Source organism: Hyperolius riggenbachi, chromosome 10 (assembly GCF_040937935.1).
Source record: "Hyperolius riggenbachi isolate aHypRig1 chromosome 10, aHypRig1.pri, whole genome shotgun sequence".
Classification (NCBI taxonomy): Eukaryota; Metazoa; Chordata; class Amphibia; order Anura; family Hyperoliidae; genus Hyperolius; species Hyperolius riggenbachi.
This window is the reverse complement of record NC_090655.1, coordinates 23,838,154-23,860,054: the sequence shown is the minus strand read 5'-3', so window position 1 is coordinate 23,860,054 and position 21,901 is coordinate 23,838,154. Positions and strand designations below refer to the sequence as shown.

The 21,901-nt window shown below is 43.0% G+C and overlaps 1 protein-coding gene across 2 annotated transcripts in view; it reads right to left on the bottom strand.

Annotated features, from left to right (window-relative positions):
• The window catches only part of INPP5A (inositol polyphosphate-5-phosphatase A), a 614,694-nt gene that overhangs the window by 237,621 nt on the left and 355,172 nt on the right, over nucleotides 1–21,901 (bottom strand). For both annotated transcript variants that reach the window (XM_068255129.1, XM_068255128.1), the window contains exons 5-6: nucleotides 15,879–15,942; nucleotides 4,826–4,929 (exon numbers count right to left, since the gene is read on the bottom strand). In XM_068255129.1, coding sequence (XP_068111230.1) covers nucleotides 4,826–4,929; nucleotides 15,879–15,942 — 168 coding nt within the window. The remainder of the gene's footprint in view (nucleotides 1–4,825; nucleotides 4,930–15,878; nucleotides 15,943–21,901) is intronic.

The window sequence follows — 21,901 nt, the reverse complement described above, 5'->3', positions numbered from 1 at the left end:
AAGAGCTCGGAGCAGTATCCGTGATCTATGGGAACCTGCGATTCCTCACTATGGCTAAAGAAAAACATATTTTTATAGGACTTCAGCCCTGATAGACTACACAAATCTGCTTTCTTAAAATGAGCTAACATTATCTCAAGTGCCGATCCCCGCGGCCCGCTTCCTGGCGCTCGTCCTGCCAGGCGGCCTCATAAATTTACAGGGAGAGGTTTGTTCATTTTCCTGCGCTGCGGGCTTGTAATTATTTTCAATAACATTATATCTCAATCACAGTAATTACTCTAAGATAATCCCTAAACGGCGGCCATAAAAAACAGGATAAAAAATGGAAGAGAGATGGCGTGGCGGCGCATAAAGAATGTTTTTGCATAGATTTGAAAGTCCGCTACAAATCACTGGCTGTTTATGACAGTGGGGGGGAAAACAATCGCAGAGGTTCGGTAATTGCTCGTTAACTGACAAGGCCCATTATCATACAGGACGAGACTGTTAATGTTCTTACAAAGAGACGATGGCAGGCATTAGCTCTGAGATGTGATTGGGTGTTTGTCTCAATAATCGGCCGCTGTAAATCAAAGATTAGACTAGATACTGACACCGCGCTGAGCTGGGAATGAAGCCTGTGAACATAGAGGGAAGTCAGGGAGGTATAATCTTCATTGATTCCTCAACAAACTTAGTAATAAACCTCCAGTGAGGACTCTCGTAAGGCCTCGTCGCCTTAATTTTTTTCAACCAAGTGAATATGAAATATTAACCACTTCACATCCAGACCTTGTTTCCCACTTATGGACCAGAGCAGTTTTGACAGTTTAGCTATGTCCTTATTTAATCAGAAATAACTTTATCCCTACTTAGGACACATAAATGAAATATATATTGCTTTTTCAAGACAAACTAAGTTTTCATTGTATGCCATTTTTTCCCTCGAACAATTTTTTTTTCTATTGAATTTTAATGGGAAAAAAAGGGAAAAAAATAGAAAAAAAACATTTCTCAGTTTTACCAATTTCAGTTTAAAAATAAAAAGGGCTACTGTAGATAAAAAAAACACACATTTTGTTTGGCTAGTTCTCCCATTTATCACAAAACTTTGATTATGTTCCTGTCCCAATTTATGGTGAAGATATTGGATTCTGAAATAGTGCTACAGAGTGTATTTTTCACTATGAACTGCGAAAATAAAAGTATTGTTAATGGTAAAAATCAATATCATTAGCTCAGAGAACATATATCCCCGTTCACCAATTAGTCCTGCATCAGATAGTGCCAGAAATGTGCACAGGAGCAAGCCCAATCCAGCACAGCTGTGCTTCAGCTACAAGACTTATATCTACGTCCCTGTGGCTTAGTTGAACTCACAGAGGACGTACATATACTGTAGTGGAGGATAAAGTAGTTAAAAAGAGAAGAAGGGGTAGCTGTTTGCAAACTCCTAAAGGATAAAGGATAGAAAAGGCTACAGGTGGCACCCCAACTCAGAACTGTCTGATAGGTCTAGTCAAGGATCTAGAGTTTTATTAACAATATATAATGTGTATGGAGTCATTATATATGACAAATTACAACAAATCCATTTAACCCTTGCCCTGCCAACTGATTTGTCCTAAATGCAAACATCATCTGCCAAGCAGTTTTTAGACATTTTTATACTTTAATTAGGATTTTTGACAAGAGAACCTACATGAAATAGGATATATATTGTTTTTTTGTAACACATTTGTACTTTTTCTGGAGATAACACAAAATTGAGTGAAATATGAAAAAAAAATGAAAAAAAAAAGTATTTTGCTGGTGTTTTTTTTTTTTTTTAAGAAGAATTACATTTATTGGCAAAAATGTTACCGTATGTACAAAACCTGATTCTGCTGAATCCAACGATATAAGATATGTATTGGTAGCCAGGTATAGGTGCTGCCAGTACAGGTAGCCAAATATAGGTGCAGCCTGTATAAATAGCCAGGAATAGATGCCCACAGTACAGGTAAGCTAGGTATAGTTGCAGCCAGTACAGGTAGCCACCAGTACAAGTAGCCAGGTATAGGAGGTGCCAGTACAGGTAGCCAGCTATAGGTGCTGCCAGTACAGGTAGCCAGGCATAGGTGCAGCCAGCAGAGGTAGCCAGATATAGGCGATACTGGGGGGGGGGGGGGGGGGGCAACATCACCCCCCCAGGTAGCCAGGCATAGGTGCAGCCAGCAGAGGTAGCCAGATATAGGCGATACTGGGGGGGGGGGGGGGGCAACATCACCCCCCCCCCCCTTCTACATGGGCTCCCCTTATGTGTTCCCCTGCAGAGCTGAAGCAGCGGTCGGTGTGTAATTAACTCACTTGATCGCTTGCTCCATGCAGTGTCCCCGCAGACAGCAGGCTCCACTTCGGCCGCCCGATCTCTATATGACGCGTAGTAATGATGCGTCATACAGGGAAACAGGAAGAAGTGAGGAAACGGCTGCCGGCGGGGACACCGCACTGAGCGAGTGATCGGGTGAGTTACGCACCGACTGCTGCTCCAGCTCTGCAGGGGGGCACAGGAGGGGGCCCATGGAAATAGAGGGAGGATGACGGTGGCCACCCTCCCCACATCTCCAAGGGGGAAAAAAATGCCAAAAAACATACTAGGTACGTTTTTGGCAGTTGGAGCCTTTGCCTGCCATAACGTAGTAGGTACGTGCTTGGCAAGCAAAGGGTTAAAGCAGCTCAAACTATGGGAGAGCTAAAACAACAGAGTGAATACTTGTGCAAAGCTTTATTATAAATTGAAAGACACAGTTATAATTACCTTCAACAGCATGGAAAGACAAGTTACCCAAGCCTAAAGCCTGGTACACACTCACTTATGAGCTGGCCACTCACTGACCAATTTTACCACCTCTATGTAGTATGAGGGTTTACCTACACAACTTGTTCATAGTATTCAATATCCAAAAAGTTTTGGACTAGTCCATCTCCTTATGGGGGATTCTCAGTATTCTGTTTTTTTTTCCTTCAAAAGCATTCCCTGAAGGGCATTTGTTAAGTCTAACTAAAATAGTGTGCAAGTGAATAAGGAGGCTGGTATCTTACTATTTTGGTAGTTAAACTGCTGTTCGGGAAATGCTTTTAAAAAAAAGAAAACACACTGATAATCCCCCATGAAGAGACTGACTAGTCCAAAACCTGTTGGATCTGTCAAATTTTAACTGCTTACTTTTTTTTTTGTGCTGAAGTGGTTCTTTAATAGGGCAGGGGTGTTCTTTAACCACTTCTGGACGAGAGCAATTTTCACATATCAGTGCTGCACCCAGTTATTCACCAATAACTGTATTACTACTTATCACACCTAAATGGTCTATATGCTAATATAAAGGGAAATTAAGATAAAAAATAGAAAAAAAAAAACAACATTTCTCCATTTACATCCATTATGGCTTTACCATAAACAGTGCTAACTGTAAGTTAAACCCACACATTTTATTTGCTTATCCATCCTGGTTATTGCAACATTTAGATTATGTTCCTAGCACAATGTATGTTGACAATATTTTATTTGGAAATAAAGGTGTCTTTTTTTCTGTTTTTCGTTTTTTGCCTTCTCATTGTACACTATCGATGATTAGGAGACCTTATTTGCAAAAATATTCGTAATATACCCTCATGGCATACATTTTTAAAAAGCCAAGTTCCTAGGGTAACAATACATGTTTTTTTCTCTTATATTCTGTTACTTTGTTTTCATTTTACAAGTCTTATTTTTGTACAGAATATGTGAAAATGTAATTGCTTTTGATTCAGTTTGTGACTAAAATAATACGCAAGACATGGGCTTCAACCCTAAAATTCTCTAAACTCCATTCTACAACATATCAAGGTTAAAATGTTACCACGTATGTCTCTGGTAGCTGCGCTAAGACTTTCCCAAGTTTGATCATAATTTTCAAAATTACTTTTTTGTGTTGGATTGAGTTTGTCCCTACCTATTTTTTAGGTGATGTATGTCCAAGCTTTAAGACACCAAAATGTATTCTATGACTCGTCACGGTTAAAATTCTACCACATGTGCCTTATTTAGTAACAAACTGGTGGTAAAGTCTCCACAACTACACTGGATTAATATATCCATCCAGTTAGGCTTAAAGAGAACCAGAGACAAATAAATACGCTATCGCTCCCACGCCGCCATCCACCGCTACCTCTGTCCGCCGTTACCGGGTCCCGTCTTTTTGGCCAGTCGACGTAAGCGCAGTGCGCTCCCTCCGTACTGCGCAGGCGCATGCGTAAAGAGCCAGGGGGAACCTGTGCATGCAGAAGACTGGTCGGATCCGGCGGAAGTGACGGGACCCGGTACTGGCGATAGAGGCAGCGGAGGACGGCGGCGTGGGAGCGATCCAGGCTTATGGGGCTGGAGGAAGCCCCAGGTATGTATAACATCTTTTCTCATTTTTTACCCAGGCTTCGTCTCTGGTCCCTTTAAGTGGTTAATATGCACGCACGCACACACACACACACACACTTCACCTCCTCTCAGTGCTCTGTGCTCTTGGAGAGGAGCACAGAGTGGATCTGCAGTTTGAGGCTCAGGGGTCATGATGAAATGAAACCTAAACTAAACAGGAGACAGGCGCAGCAGGCAGTGGTGGTATTTGTTGCTATCTGATCCGGCTAGCCCCCCCAGATCAGCTAGTATGTTGTTTTTTTCTGTTTTTCACATAACAAGGACTCTCTTTGGAGACATACAAAGAGGACTTGAGAAACATTTCAGGCAGAGCAGAGATCGTGCACGTTTTCTCATTGGTGGAGATCCCACTAATAGTTCATCAGACTGCTTGTATCGTATCACACCTACCTCTGGGAAAAACTCTTGTGGAAATTTTTCCTTCTCCAGCATCGGGGTGCTTTCTAGTGTGTCGGAGTAGATCTCTTTCCCTGTAACCTTTCTGTACTTCTTTGCTAGAGGACAAAAAAAAAAAGAATACATTTTAAAACTTAAGGAAAAAAAATATTTTTCAAACAATTTGGGGTTCCTTACATTGAGAAACTTACAGCACACGTGTGGTTTGCAAATGAATAACCAAGATGGTTACCTTGGGAGAAGAAAGCCTGAGGATTATTCAGATGTTTCCCCCTTTTTGAGGGAACTTTTTTTCCTACTGGCACAATTTAAAATCTGTGGCGTGACTTGAAGATTGTCGTACAACGGAAGCCATCTAATTTGTAGACATAGGCAAAAATTCCCGTAGCTAGATGTACCAAATTAACAGAGATATAACTCAAGAGAGGCTTGCAGCAGAAAAAACTGTTTCTACTAGATGTTTGATGCAGTTCCCATTCAATGATCTAAGTTCCCATTGCAATGATTGCCAGCATCAATGAGATGCCTGCAGTCATAAAAAAAACAAAAGCACAGTAAGTCTTGCACACATTACCTCCTATTAGTGTACTGACAGCAGTCTCAGGAAGCTAATGAGTGAGGACATCCTACACCTACATACATTTTTATTTTTTTTAAATAAAAAGACCTACACGTATATTAAGGGCTCTTACGCAATAAGACGTTGCGTTTCATGCGACGTTAAGGTCGCATAACGTGCCCCTAATGCAACGCATTGAAAGACTATAACTTGGACGTTATGTAGCCCTGTGTTTGGTGCACCATTTTCGTCGCACAGTGATAGAACGAAAACGGCGCATGCGTTAAAAATAAATAAATTACTGAGCATGTGCAAACAGTCCAACGCAGCTAAAAAAACGTGCATAATGCATAGCATGCAGCACTTTCATTTAACGTGCAGCGTTAGAAACCAACGCAATGTCTGCACTGTGAACAGCCCATTGATTTATCATTGATGCAAGTTATTGTGCATTACATGTTGTTGTAACATGCGACTTTAACGTTGCACTGTGAAAGAGCCCTTAAAATTAACCCCTTACCTCCCCACACTCTTACATAGTTACCCAAAGAAAACTTTTGCATAGAAAAATAATTAAAAAAAAAATATTACCTTAGGGACTGAACTGTTTTAATATGTTATGCCAAGAGGTATATTACTGTTATTTTTTAAATTATGGGCTTGTAATTCATGATAGACGAAAAACTGAAAAATACATGTTATCAATTTTTTTTATTACTCCCATTAAAAGGAATAGAATAAAATAATTCTTAGCAGAAATACCACCCAAAGAAAGCCTGTGGCGGAAACAACAAATGTATGCATCATTTCAGTGTGATAAGTAATGATAAAGTTATTGGCAAATGGATGGACGCAGCACTGAAATGTGAAAATTGCTCAGGAGTTTAAGGAGAAAAACCCTTAGAGGTGAAGTGGTTAAATAGCATTTTTTTAAGTGAAACTTCAGTAAACATAAAGTAATGAGCTAAACCATTGTATTTATCCTACTTATAAAAATGACTTTTAGTTATCAAGACAGATAGAGTTTTATGTTATATTTAAAAAAATTAAAAAAAAAAATTTTTTTGCTAAAAAAAACTGCCCCTGAGTTTTATGCTGGGAATACACGGTGCGTTTTTGCCACTCGATTGAGCCATTTAGATGGCTCGATTGATAATTTCCGACATGTCCAATTACCAGCCCGATCGATTCCACATGGGGGGCAATGGAAAAAGATAAGGAAAACAAGCGGAATATAAGAATCGCCTGCGGAATCGAGCCGCAAAAACGCACCATGTATTCCCAGCGTTAAGGTGGCCATATACTGTAGATTTGCAGCAGATTTGACCATCAGATAGATTTCTGTTAGATGCCTGTCAAGTCGAATCTGACAGGAATCTATCTGATGTGTGCCACACACTAGGAACAGATTTCCAATAGATTTCAGAATGAAATCGATTGGAAACCGATCTAAATGCATTATTGGACCATTCGATCCAATGCAACTCTATGGTCCATTGATCTGCTGCCAGCAGCAGATCGACCTAGATTTTTCATCCTGTCAGATAGATCAAATTGATCGAAATCGGATGCAAATCTATTGATTGATAGATTTGATACAAACTATTTCTGATCGATCGACTCCATAGAATCGATCTCTGAAATCGACCAGTGTATGGGCCCCTTTAGAATGCAAAAATATATGAACTATTGACCTTTTTTTTATCTATCCTCTCCTGGCGGAGAGCAGGGCTTCTGAGAGCAAAAGTATTTTATGGCTGTAATTCCTTAACAGTGGAGGAGGCTATAGCCCGACTGGCGGAAAACTGTCAGTGGCACAGCTGAATATTAACTCTTTATGTAGATAAATAAATATGCTGTGTTCCTGATTTTCTTTGTGTGTTTGGTACTGTACATGCAGGTCTATCTCATGTCACTTAAAGAGGATCGGAGATGAAAAAAAACTAACTACAACAAGTAACTTGTACATCACACACACACACGTACACACACACACACACACACACACACACACACACACACACACACACACACACACACACACACACACTGTACACACACACTGTACACACACACACACACACACACACACACACACACAGTACACACACACTGTACACACACACACACACACACAGTACACACACACTGTACACACACACACACACACACACACACACACACACGTACACACACACACACACGTACACACACACACACACTGTACACACTGTACACACACACACACACACACTGTACACACTGTACACACTGTACACACACACACACACACACACACACACACACACACACACACACACACACACACACACACACACACACACACACACACACACACACACACACACACACACACACCTTACCTAAAGTTTAGTTTACACAGCAAATCTAGCTGAAAACAGCTTAAATAGATTATGATTATTTCTTTCTGTGATACAATGACAGCAGCCATGTTGTTTGTAAATATTACATAGAGGCATGCTTATCTGCATCTTCTTGAGCAAAAAAAACTAATCCTCCCCCCTCCTCTGCCTCTGAAATCTCTGGCTAGTAATACTTTCCCCTCCTTCTGCCCATACTGAGCTCCCATGAGCCCTTGCTACTGTCTGAAAGTGCCTTGGCTCTCTGAAAACCTGTGGGCGTGGCTTCTTTAGTTTATAGGGAATTAAAGTATTAAAACAAAAACAAAAAAGTATTTGGCTTGAGGAATGCCCTATAAACAATAGGAAAGGAACACAATTATGCAAAGAGTAAAAGTTCTCTCGGATCCACTTTAAGCTTCCCTTTAAAGCGGACCTGAACTCAGAACTTTCTCTCTGCTCTAAAACATACACAACAGCATCACCACCTTTAGAGAGAAAAACTTTTTTTTTTACATCTGACAATTCCTGCAATAAATCTGCAGTGTCTACTTCCTGCTTTCAGAGAAGCTGACATATTGTTAACATCCTGTGTTTACAAATTAGCTGCTCTGCAGAGGCATAAAAGATTCCAGAGCAGACACAGCTGAGTGATCAAATTACAACGTGTGATTATACACAGATGAGGGGGAATTAGACAGGCTAAACGCTCTAAATACATACAGGGTGCATTTCTCTATGTTTTTCTTCTGTCCTGTGCAAGAGTTCAGGCCCACTTAAAGGATAACTGAAGTGACATGTGACATGATGAGATAGACATGTGTATGTACAGTGCCAAGCACACAAATAACTAGGCTGTGTTCCTTTTTTTTTTCTCTACCTGAAAGCGTTACATGTCAGGTATGTAAGTGGCTGACTCAGTCCTGACTCAGACAGGAAGTGACTACAGTGTGACCCTCACTGATAAGAAATTCCCCTTTTTACCTCTCTTGCTCTAAGAAGCCATTTTCTGCTAGGAGAGTGTTTTATAGTTGGGATTTCTTATCAGTGAGGGTCACACTGTAGTCACTTCCTGTCTGAGTCAGGACTGAGTCGACCACTTACATATCTGATATTTAACTCTTTCAGGCAGAAAAAGAAAAAAAGGAACACAGCCTAGTTATTTGTGTGCTAACATACACATATCTATCTCATCTAGTCACATGTCAGTTCAGGTATCCTTTAAAAGAAAAACTACCGCCTGTCTTCTAATGAAAGAAGCAAGATTCTAATCAATTTTTCCCCTCAATTTAATTTTGCTTTATGACAAGCTAAATACGTCATTTCTATCCATCTCATTCACCGTTCTCTTGATTAAGAAGATCTGCATTTCGTGCTCAGAGCCTATTAAACGATTAAAGGTGGTTAAGGGGACATTGTGGTCAGGTTTCTCCTCATTAAAAGTCCGGCATGGTAGCCGTGAAAAATCGCACAAAGTTGTTGCCCAGAAATACAATAAAATGTTAATGGTTTTTTAATACTGTTATCTAATTTTATTTCGTTGGGCATTACGGGCGGTCGAGGCTCCTGGCATGGGATGGGGAAGGAGAAGAGGTGATTGATGTCTGTAATACTTGCAATTGCAATATCTCCGACATATCACTCAAACACCTCGGAATGGTGAGACCCCGTACCCTCAATTATAAGAACAGAGGTAATTTGGCTTTCTATGGCTAAGGAGAAAAATACATTAATGAAACCGTATAAATGGAGCCAATTAGTTCATTTCACAGTTATTGCCATTCCATGACGTTTCAAATTAATGTGATGTAAAGGGCCGATTAATGTGGTCTGGCCGGGCCATTTACAATGGGACGCACTGAAGGGATGAGTCGATCATAAATAATCAAGGTGACGAATTTTGGAAAATAACCAATTTTTTTTTTCTTAATAGTGCTGAAGAAATATCACAGAGAGCGTCCTAAGTAAGGATTCATCACTCCAGTGAATTGCCAAAAGGGAACTTAGCCACTTCACAATCCTGAGTTTTTACCCTGTACTTTCACTTTTACAATTTTGACACTTCAGCTGTGTCACTCTTGAAAGAGCAATAACTGTCATTACTCATAACATCTAAGTGAGATATACAGCAAAGTTCCCGGGTATCTGGTACCAGCAGGGATCACCTGATACATGTGCTTGCCGGTTGCTTGAGAAACTAGCTGAAAAAGCACTAAAGGTGGCCCATACACTGGTCGATTTGCCATCAGATTCGACCAACAGATAGATCACTCTCTGATCGAATCTGATCGGAGAGGGATCATATGGCCACCTTTACTGCAAACAGATCTGTGGAGCTGCCACTGCTGTAGTAGAGAGGGCACTCTACTGTTTAAACTTCCTGCCGGGACAGGAAGTTCTGTGTAGCTCTGGAGCCGGTAATGTATTACCGCTGTATTGCGACGGTCGTTGGGCATTCGAACGCCGCTAACGACGCACTCCCGACCCGCTGGCGATCGAGAAAAATCTTCTGCACGGATGGGTCGACGGGAACGATCGATTTCGGATGGAAATCGATCGTTCTGCCAGCGGTGTGCGCGGCGATTTCACAGCCATTTCGATCACTGTGATCAAAACGGCTGTATATCGGCGGGAAAATCGTTAGGTGTATGGGACCCTTAACCTCCCCTTCCCGTGCAGCATAGAATACTTATCGAACCTCCGGGCAGCATCACATCTTCAATGCATCCTGTAGCAGCTAGCAGCTTTCCGGCACCCCCAGTGGTATGGCTCCCGGCGTGTCACCTGACCCGCATTGGATCACGTGACAAGCCGGAAGCCGTGCACAGATTTCCTGGAAAGCCGCTTGGAGCTACAGGGTGGTTTGAAGACTGTGCTGGAGGCTTGCCAAGCATTTTAGGGCCTGCAAACCCCACAAAGCACAGTCCTTGTTATCCCCTCTGGTATGCCTGGTAGTTGAGACTTCTGGTAGCCCGAGTTCCGGGACTTTGCTGTATATAGTTTTTGTTTTGTTTTTTCAGGACAATCTAGGCTTTCTATGGGTAATTATTTACAAGAAATAGGCAGTTTTGTATGGAAAACTTGGATGTAAATGCAGAAAATACACTTTTTTTTTTTTCAGTTTTCACCCTTACTATTTTTCACATGCCAAGTACCAGAGTATTTGAACCCAAATAAATATATTATCTGGCCATTCCCAATTAAAATGATTAGTATTATTTACTAGTTGACCTAAGCCCGTTTAAAAATGGGCTCTAGGTCTCTGTCACACTGCATGTCAACGTGCGCGCACCCCCCCCCCCCCCGCCGTGCGCACTTGTATGCCCAGCTCCCTGGCCGCATCCTCCTGTCCCAACGGCTGTCCGTGCTGCACATGCGCAGTAGCGCAAACGCACGGACACAGGGACAGGATGACGCAGGGACATTTAGGTTTTATTACATAGGATTTATATAGCACTGACATCTTCTGCAGCGCTATACAGAGAATAGTCTTGTCACTAACTGTCCCTCAGAGGAGCTCACATTCTAATCCCTACCATAGTCCTATGTCTATGTATTGTGTAGTGTATGTATCATAGTCTAGGGCCAATTTAGGGGGAAGCCAATTAACTCATCTGTATGTTTTTAGGATGTTGGAGGAAACTGTAGCGCCCAAAGGAAGCCCACACAGACACAGTGAGAACATACAAACTCCTTGCAGACGTTGACCTGCCTAGGATTTGAGACAGGGATCCAGCGCTGCAAGGCAAGAGTGCTAACCACTACGCCACCCTGCTGCCCAATGATACCACATATGCCTCATGTGGGTCTGTAGTGATCGGATGCAACTTTTAGGGCGACAGTTCAGGGCCCCCAGTGCTGTACAGATGTATCTCAAGGCAAAGGCAGAGCAATGCATCTGTAGAGCATCAAGGCCCCAACCTCTCACCCTAGTAATTGCAATCACTGCAGGTGGTAATTAAAGGATACCCGAACTGACATATGACATGAGATAGACATGTGTATGTACAGTGCCTAGCACACAAATAACTATGCTGTGTTCCTTTTTTTCTCTCTGCCTGAAAGAGTTAAATATCAGGTATGTAAGTGGCTGACTCAGTCCTGACTCAGACAGGAAGTGACTACAGTGTGACCCTCACTGATAAGAAATCCCAACTATAAAACACTTTGGCTTCTGAGAGCAAAAAAGAGATAAAAAGGGGAATTTCTTATCAGTGAGGGTCACACTGTAGTCACTTCCTGTCTGAATCAGGACTGAGTCAGCCACTTGCATACCTGATAATTAACTCTTTCAGGCAGAGAAAGAAAAAAAGGAACACAGCATAGTTATTTGTGTGCTAGGCACTGTACCTTTAACAGGTATATGTATTACAGGGATTAAAGTCTAGGGAACAGTTAAAAACCTAACTGAAGGAAAAAAAAAAAAAAAACCTTATTGTGTGACTTGTCACTTAAATTTTTTATTTTTAACTTTCCTGGCGTTCAATTTCCCCAGGATTTCTGTGTAAAAAGTGATTTAGTTAATTTTCAAAACTTTTTTTCCTGTAACTTGCCAAAATGTGTCAAGCAAGGGTCTAGTATACAGTGCAAAAGAGTATTAACCTCCCTGGCGGTCTATTAAAACCGTCAAGGGGCAGCGCAGCACTTAAATTTTTTTTTTTTTTAAATCATGTAGCTAGCCTAGCGCTAGCTACATGATAGCCGCTGTGCAGCGGCATCCCCCCTCCCCTTCCGATCACCTCCGGCGATCAGAGCAAACAGGAAATCCCGTTCAGAATGGGATTTCCTGCTTGGCTTTCCCATCGCCATGGCGACTATCGGGATGACGTCATCCACGTCATGGCGTCGGAGGGAGTCCCGATCCACCCCTTAGCACTGCCTGGCGGCGATTGGCCAGGCTGCGTAAGGGGTCTGGGGGGGGGGGGGGGGGGGGGCGGCGAATCGGCGCAGAGCGACGGCGATCGCAAAGTGCTAGCTGCGTGTAACTAAAAAAAAATTGTACAAATCGGCCCACCAGGGCCTGAAAAATCCTCCGCGGCGGCTTACCGCCAGGGAGGTTAACATGTATGCATGTCAGTACTGTTCACAGCATGTTTTGTATTGACGTGTATAACTGTTAATTCCGCTAGGGAGGTCAACTGTATTATATGGCTCCTGCTATTTGCAATAGCAGCCAGCAATTATTCACCTTTAACCCAGATTGTGCAAGAGTGTTTACCCACGACATCTAGGAAGACAGAGGGGGGAATCTACATCCAGGAATGGGACCTTTTTAAAGGACCAGGATTGGGAAAAATGTTAACATTTAAAATACACGTGTTTGCATACATATATGATATACATTTGTACCAAAGTAAAATGCACTATAAATTTTATTTTATACATCAATGTCACTTACAGTAGGTAGTAAAAAAAAAAAAAAAAAAAAAAAAAAAAGGACAGGTTTTGGACTAGTCCATTTCATCACAGGGGATTCTCAGAGATGTATGTTTATTTTCAATAGCACTTTATTTTGACAGCTGCACTGAGCAACTGCTATTTATTGCATAATGAATTGGTATGCGTAAACAAGTAGGGTGCTGGCCACTATCTTTGTATAAGAGCTCGTTTCCACTATCGCGAATCCGCATGCGTCCAACGCATGCGGATTCGCACATGGTATGCAAGTGGATGGGCCTGTTCCACTGTTGCGTTGGTGATGTGCGTTTTTTCAGCGGTGAAAAAACGCACAAAAGAGCCAACGATTTCGCCTGAGAGTGGAATGCATGCGAATCGCATGCAATGTATTTAATAGGGAAATCGCATGCGTTTTCCCCATGCATTTTTTGCCGCGAATTCGCATAGGTACCGATGTAAATTCACACAGGCAGTGACATGGTTAAAATCGCATGTACCCTCACCTATGCGAATTCGCGGCAAAAACGCATGGGGAATCGCATCCGCATGCTATTTTATCAGCGGTGGAATCCAGGAGATTCCGCACCGCAATAGTGGAAACGAGCCCTAAATCTTTTCCAGGGAGTGCCTTAATAAAGAATAAAGGTAAAACCGAACATACCCCCATGAGGAAATGGACTGACAGACTCAGGCCCGCATTTCCATCACAGGAGCCTATAGGCACAGATGTCCTGGCACCCTAGACTCCTCCCCCATGAACCAACAAACCCCCACCGAACTGTATCACAAGTACGCTGGCTGGCCCAGCTGTCACTTCTGCCTTAATTCCCTTGCCTGTCATAGGAAGCTACAGGTGCCCCTTAGTATTAGGTAGCCAGAGCTATCCTCAGTATTGAGTACCTAGAGGTACCCCCGACTGATGGGAGATATCGCCAGTGGAATGCTGAGACCCGGGTGAGTAACCTCATTGACACTATGCTCGGGACTAAATAGTTAAGGCAGGATGGTGAACCACCTTTTCATCATCAGGCGCCTGTAAGCACAGGCCTACATTGCCTTATGGTAAATCCGGCCCTGGATGGACTGAACTCCTTACCTCAGCAGATCAGGCCAGCTCCATCTCTGGATGGGTTTAAATCCAGACTGAAAACCCACCTGTTCAGTTTGGCATTTGCAGAAATATATATATTTTTTGTTTTACTACTTCATCCTACAACTAATTACTGAATCTGAGAGAGCCTAAGCGCTTTGAGTCTTAGGGTTGGTTCACACGGAGGCTTGGCGGGGTTTACCACCAAGCGTTCAGGACGCGTCGGCTAAACGCTCCCATTCGAGTGAATGGGAGAGTTTAGCATTGCGCGGTTATCGGTGAGTTAGCAAACGCGGTGTTCCGATCCAGATTTAATACGTCGTTTCAGCCGGCCCTAGAAGCTTCATGTTCCCCTTGCGGCGACGAGAAACGCTGATTGCGACAGGAAGCAGTCGATCGCAGTACCGCCATTCTCCAAAGACGTCACAGGACGACGCGGCTTCCACCGCCGCCTGCCGTCAGCATGAACCAGCCCTAAAGGGAGAAAACCTCTATAGAAATGTTATGGTTATCTAAAATTTGTCTGATCTGTCAGCTTTTTAACCATTTCTGCCGCCCGGACGTGAAGCTCACGTCCGGGCGGCTGCTCTGCTGTGGTGCCGCGCTTCAGCGCGCTCCCGTGCGTGATCGCGGGCGCGCCCCCGTGGTGTCCCCCGGTAGCCCTGAGATCAGTGAAGGGGAACATGGTTCCCGATCACCGATCCGTGTCCCCAGCAGAAAAACCGAAGCGCTCTTACAAGAGGCTTCAGTCTTTCTGCACGTACAAATTTCCGCATCCCCCTTGTACTTCCGCTTAGCAGGAAGCACAAGGAGGGGAAAAAAAAATAAATCTTGTGGCCAAATAGTAAAACTACATCTACATATTTTTTACATTACAATTTACACATATAATAACATTAAAAATTAACGGTTTATTTCCCACACCAAAATATTACCCAAATAAGATTTTTAATGGAAAAGAAAAAAAAGGACATAAATAGTTACCTAAGGGTCTGAACTTTTTAAATATGCATTTGAAGGGGGTATACTACGAACATTTTTTAAACTATAAGCTTGTAAATAGTGATGGACGCAAAACTGAAAAAAATGCACCTTTATTTCCAAATAAAATATTGGCGCCATACATTGTGATAGGGACATAATTTAAATGGTGTCATAACCGAGAAAAACGGGCAAATAAAATACATAGGTTTTAATTATGGTAGCGTGGATTATTTTAAAGCTATAATGGCCGAAAACTGAGAAATAATGAATTTTTTCCATTTTTTTTCTTATAAATCCTGTGAAAATGCATTTATAAAAAATAATTCTTAGCAAAATGTACCACCCAAAGAAAGCCTAATTAGTGGTGGAAAAAAACAAGATATAGATCAATAAATTGTGATAAGTAGTGATAAAGTTATTAGCGAATGAATGGGAGGTGAAAATTGCACTGATGCAGAAGGTGAAAAATCCCCACGGGCTGAAATGGTTAAGACCTACTGTAAGTAAAAATGTAGGGAAAATGTAATTTATAGTACATCTTAACCTGGCATAATTCTGGAGAAAAATATAATACTACTGAACAATATGAGAGATGCACTAAGCAGCAGTAAATCTGGAAATCTATAAAATACTAACCTTTGAAGTCGTACTGATAGACGTTCTTTAGCGACTCATGAAGAAAGTAAAAACTTCCCAGCGCCTGCAAACAAATAAGAAAACATGAGGTTAAACTAGGTCAGTATATTCAACCTGAATAAGCCTAGATTCAAAATTTGCGGATACAATGTTGTGTCAGGTGACACTGAGAATCCACTTCCTGTAGCCTGAAGGGGCGGTTACACAGTTATCACAAACATGTCTCTCCCAAAGAGCTTTCTGCAGAGGCTATGGGGTGTTGTGCGATAAGCCTATGAAGTAATCGCAAGATGTGCTGCAGCATCAGCCTAACATGTGCAAAGGCCAAAACTATCGCATAATAATTAGCCTAGGCTAAATCTCACTGGGAAGGAGGGGCTACCTACCAATATACAGCAATGTATACTGTAGATATACGAAGGGTTTCTGCTGAGGATATCAGGATATCTGACATAAAAGTGGGTATATCCTGGATGATTTACTGCACTCCACTATACGTCGTTCTAGTTCCTCTTCAAAGGACAATCTGTAATGAAAAAACCTCCCCTGGGGTGGGGGAAGCCTCCGGATCCTATTGAGGCTTCCCCCGTCCTCCTCGGCCCCACGGCGGCGGAGAAAATCCTCACGGAGCGGCGGCGATGTAAATATTTACCTTTTGGCTCCAGCGCAGGCTCCGCTCTTCCCACGGAGATGGGCGGAAATAGCCGATCTCCGTCGGGCCGCTCTACTGCGCAGGCGCAAGTCTCCTGCACCTGGGCAGTGGAGCGAACCCGACAGAGATCACCTATTTTCACCCATCTCCATCAGAAGAGCTGCAACAGCGCCCCCGCTGGAGCCAGGAAAGGTAAATATTGTACAGGCTGTCGGATTTGTCGCCTGTGCATTCCGGGGGCTGCAGCAAGACCGCCGTGGGACACAGGAGGACGGGGGAAGCCTCGATAGGGTCCAGAGGCTTCCCCCTACTGAGGTGAGTACCCCCAGGGGAACTTTTTTTCAGTACAGGGTTTCTTTAAAGGACACGGACATGTGCATGTACAGTGCCAAGCACACAAATAACTAGGCTGTGTTCCTTTTTTTCTTTCTCTACTTGAAAGAGTTAAACATCAGGTATGCAAGTGACAGTTTCCGTCTGGGTTGGGACTGGGTCGGACTATAAGGTAACCCTCACTGATAAGTAATAACAGCCATAAAACATTTCTCTGTCAGTAAATGGCTTCAGAGAGAAGGAGAGAGATAAAAAGGGTCAATAATTCATAGATTTGAGCTCTGGCATACTTCCATGAAGGTGTCATGGAGCAAAGACATGGAACAGTCAAAAAAATGTTAAAAATTAGATGTAAATATAAAATAAAACTGTGGGATATCTAAACAAAAAGTTTTTTTTAGAAGGAGGATAGATACAATTTTTTTTTCTCATCAGTTTATTTTCACCTCGGATCTCCATTAAAGTTCACAAAAGGCAAAAATGTAAAAAAAAAAATGTTCCCGTTTATACAATAATTTTTTTTTAAACAAAAGTCGAAGTGTTGCAAATGATCCATTACCACCATAGAGTGACAGATGTCCAACTGGCAGACTGTTTTTGCTTGAGTGGCTGCTGCATAATGTATGACGGGCTGCACATTCACAGATTAAACATTTGCTGATTCCTCAGAAGAACATACACAAGGCCCCGATCATCTACTTGACACACAACATAATCCAAGAGAAGATCCTGTCACTCATCTCCCGGATAGAAGAGACTCCGGTGTGACCTGGGAATTCTCCTCCCTCTCTTCCTCTATGGTCTCCTCAATCCCATAATTATAATGTACAGCATCCTATCCTATCACATTCAGTCCTATTCTGACTCACCTTGGCCTCTACCACTTAATGTTCCATTGTATGGAGTATAGCCAACCTTTATTCAGGACAACTGAAGTGAGAAGAATATGGAGGCTGCCAGTTGAATTTCCTGTTAAAGGAACACTAATGATTCACTTTTTTTTCAATTGATATAGGATATGTTTGGGAAGTGCTGCTATTTGTTTACCATTATCTAATTCCTTTCACACTTCTCTGATGGGCAGTCTCCTGTAATCTTATGGCCCATACTCACGAGGGACTTTTGTCGCCTCAACACGCGGCGCGCGCGTGTTGCAGCGACAGGTCGCCCGTGAGTATGGGCCGTTGCACGCGCGCGCACCCCGAACTGTCGCCCGTCGCTCATGTCGCCATGCGATTGAAAGTTTCAATCGCATGGCAACAGTCGCCGCCGCACCTCCGCCGCAACTGTCGCTAGTCCGCGTGAGTACGCGGACTAGCGACAGCAACATGATAGTAAATAAACGGCGCTTCCGGCGGGGGGAGGGACAACGGCGACAGCTTCCGTCGCATCAGTTGCCAGGTCCCTCCGCCATGTGTATGCGGAGGGACCTGGCTACTAGCTGTCGCCAGCATGTCGCAAGCACGCTCCCGTGTGCTTGCGACATGCAAAAAAGTTGCCCGTGAGTATGGGCCATTAAAGCGGATCCGAGATGAAAAACTAACTATAACAAGTAACTTGTCTATATATCTTATCTAAAGTTTGGATAGTTAACACAGCAAATCTAGCTGCAAACAGCTATAATAGAATATGATTGATTATTCCTGTGATACAATAACAGCAGCTATGTTGTTTGTAAACATTACACAGAGGCAGGCTTATCTGCATCTTGAGCAAAAAACCTAATCCCCCCCCCCCTCCTCTGAAATCTCTGGCTAGTAATACCTCCCCCCTCCTCCTGCCCAGACTGAGCTCCCATGAGCACTTACTACTGCCAAGGCTCTCTGAAAACCTGCAGGCGTGGCTTGTTTAGTTTATAGGGAATTCGAGTATTAAAACAAAAACAAAAAAGTATTTAGCTTGAGGAATGCCCTATAAGCAATAGGAAAGGAACACAATTTAGAAATGAGTAAAAGTTCATCTCGGATCCACTTTAAGCCAGAGTGATCCATGAGGGGAGGGGGGGGGGGGGGGCTCCCTCACAGTGCATCTGTTAACCCTGTGTGTGCAGAGAGCTCAGTCAGACACAGGCAGAGCTTTTTCTCATAGAGAGCAGAGGAAATGTATCTTATGTGCAACAAACATTTGTAATTGTGTGCATGTGAAACCTAATACCAGAATAATTTCACATAACTCTGCTTTAATATTACACTTTTCTTAGCATGTTAGACTGCAGAGATTCATACCTCTGCAAATGAGACTTTGCTAGGAAATGATTAATTAACGTTAGAAATTATCTCTCTAACCATCTGCTAAAAACGACCAGTGTATTCCCAGCATTAGAGGCAGAGGATCGGCTGGACTGCAAGGCAACTGGCAGCCTCTATACCCATCTCATTTTAGGCTCCTCCCCCTCCCCTCTGCCTCTGAAATCTCTGGCTAGTAACCTCCTCCTCCTCCTGCCCAGACTGAGCTCCCATAATCCCTTGCTACATGGATCTGAGTGCCTTGGTGTTTTGGAGAAGCTGTGGGCGAGGCTTGTTTAGTTTATAGGGAATTAGAGTAGTAAAACAAAATGAAAAAAGTATTTGGAAGGCCTGAACGATTTTAGGAAAAAAATTGAATTGAGCGATTTCTGTCTGAAATTGCGATTTCGATTCGATTCACGATTTCCTTCAAATCAAGCTTTGTTCTCCCTCTTTGCCTGTTTGTTCCCCCTCTGTCCCCCTGCCTCTGTTTGTGCCCCCTGTTTGTCTCTGTGCCGCTCTGGTTCTCTCTGTCTCTCTCTGTGTCTCCTGTGTCTCTCTCTGTGCCTCCTCTGTCTCTGTGCCTACTCTGTGCCTCTCCTCTGTACCCCAAGCTGCATCAGTTCTGTACATAGCTTCAAGCACGAGTTCAGCGATGCCCGTCTATCCACTTTGCCTCCTGCAGGCTCTAATGCACAGAATACTTCCTGTATGTCATGTGACATACAGGAACCTGGAGTTTTGCCAAGCACAAGAGCCGGCAGACGACGATAGAGGACGGACAGCATTGGACCCATGCGGAAGGTATGTCCACGCTGCAGGCCGCACGCGCCGAGACTTTGGGGAAGTTTGAAGCCACTTCTTCAAACTTCCCCTATGTGGAAATGACGTGATCGCGATAATTGCCACTTTGACGATTCCAAAATTGTGATCTTGGTGATCACGATTTCGGTTTAAATTCGATTTATCTTTCAGGCCTAGTATTTGGCTTGAGAAATGCCCTATAAACTATATGAAAAACAATTATGCTATGCGTAAAAGTTCATCTCGGATCCACTTTACATGTTGAAAAAGTGGTTTGTTTAGAAAACACTTCCTGCATGGGAACCTTTTACCCAATCAACTGATTGATCATTGTGCATTTCAACCATATTCCAATCTCTGTACTTCTATCAATATCTCATGTGATACTCATTTGCCGTTTAGCATTACAATTACCACTGAACACCACGCAATGATTCTGTTTATTAATTACATAAAAAGTAAAATAAAATTCTACAAAAAAAAAGTAAAAAAAAAATTGATATATTTTATTTTCACACTACATACCATAACATACTTTTTCCTTCTTTTCATTCTATACATACACACACTTTCATAATTCCATCCTTTGTGTTGATTTTACAAACAAAAGTTAGGTATGTATTATAATAGCTGTATAAAATGTATTCTGGTTGAATACAATTTGCCAATCCCTCACACACCATACAATTCTTGGTAAAGTTGGTCTGAATTTTCAAACATCCAATCTTAAAAAAAATAAATTGGGAAATTAAGATTTCTGAACTGATTGTTATAATCGAATTGGGGTAAACGAACAGAAAAATTTAAACCTGTGAGGCCGCCTTTAGTCTTGGCTAACGGCATTTTTATTGGGGGAAAAAAAGGGAATATTTCCAAAACCACGCAATAATGTACAAACCACTTTTAACTGTATTGCCCTACATGCTAAATACGTAAAAAGAATTTGAAGTTGTCACGTGACTGTTTTCATGGCTTCTTGCCAGGTGGGGATATAGAGTAGTTACGTATGGTTGTATACTACTTTCTGTGCAACCTCACACCCGAATCTGATCACAATCATTTAACCACTTGCCGACCGCGCACTCATACTGCGCATCGGCAAAGTGGCAGCTGCAGGACCAGCAACGCAGTTCTGCGTCGCCGGCTGCAGGCTAATTAATCAGGAAACAGCCGCTCGCGCGAGCGGCTGCTTCCTGTCAATTCACGGGGGGGGCTCCGTGAATAGCCTGCGGGCTGCCGATCGCGGCTCGCAGGCTAAATGTAAACACAAGCGGAAATAAATCGCTTTGTTTACATTCGTACAACGCTGCTAACAGTAGCAGCGTTGTACCAGATCAGCAATCCCCGGCTAATCAGCGGCCGGGGATCGCTGTCACATGACAGGCAGGAGCCTGTTAGAGGCTGCACAGGACAGATCCGTTCCTGTGCAGCCTCGGATCTCAGGGGAAGGGAGGAAGGAGAGGGAGGGGGGGAATTTCATCGCGGAGGGGGGCTTTGAGGTGCCCCCCCCCGCAACACCCAGGCAGGCAGGAGCGATCAGACCCCCCCCCAGCACATCATCCCCCTAGTGGGGAAAAAAGGGGGGCGATCTGGTCGCTCTGCCTGCACCCTGATCTGTGTTGGGGGCTGCACAGCCCACCCAGCACAGATCAGCTAAAACAGCGCTGGTCCTTAGGGGGGGTAAAGGGTGGGTCCTCAAGTGGTTAAATAAAATAAATACAGCAGAATAGAGGCCTAATGAGAAATCACGTGCAATACACACAAAATTGAAATAAGGGGCAAAGAAAAATGATGTGAGAGGTCTTCCACCAACACCTGATATCAATAAAAACTGAAGACATGACAATCTCTAAAGGTGGCCACACACCATCTTTTATCAAATAAAAATGGGAAATTCGATCAGTTTTCTTGAAGGAAAAAAAAAAATTCGATTTTTCAGGACAACCAATCTCATCGAATTGGTGTTATATTGGATATTTTAATTGTACGGTGTGTGGCCACCTCTAGAA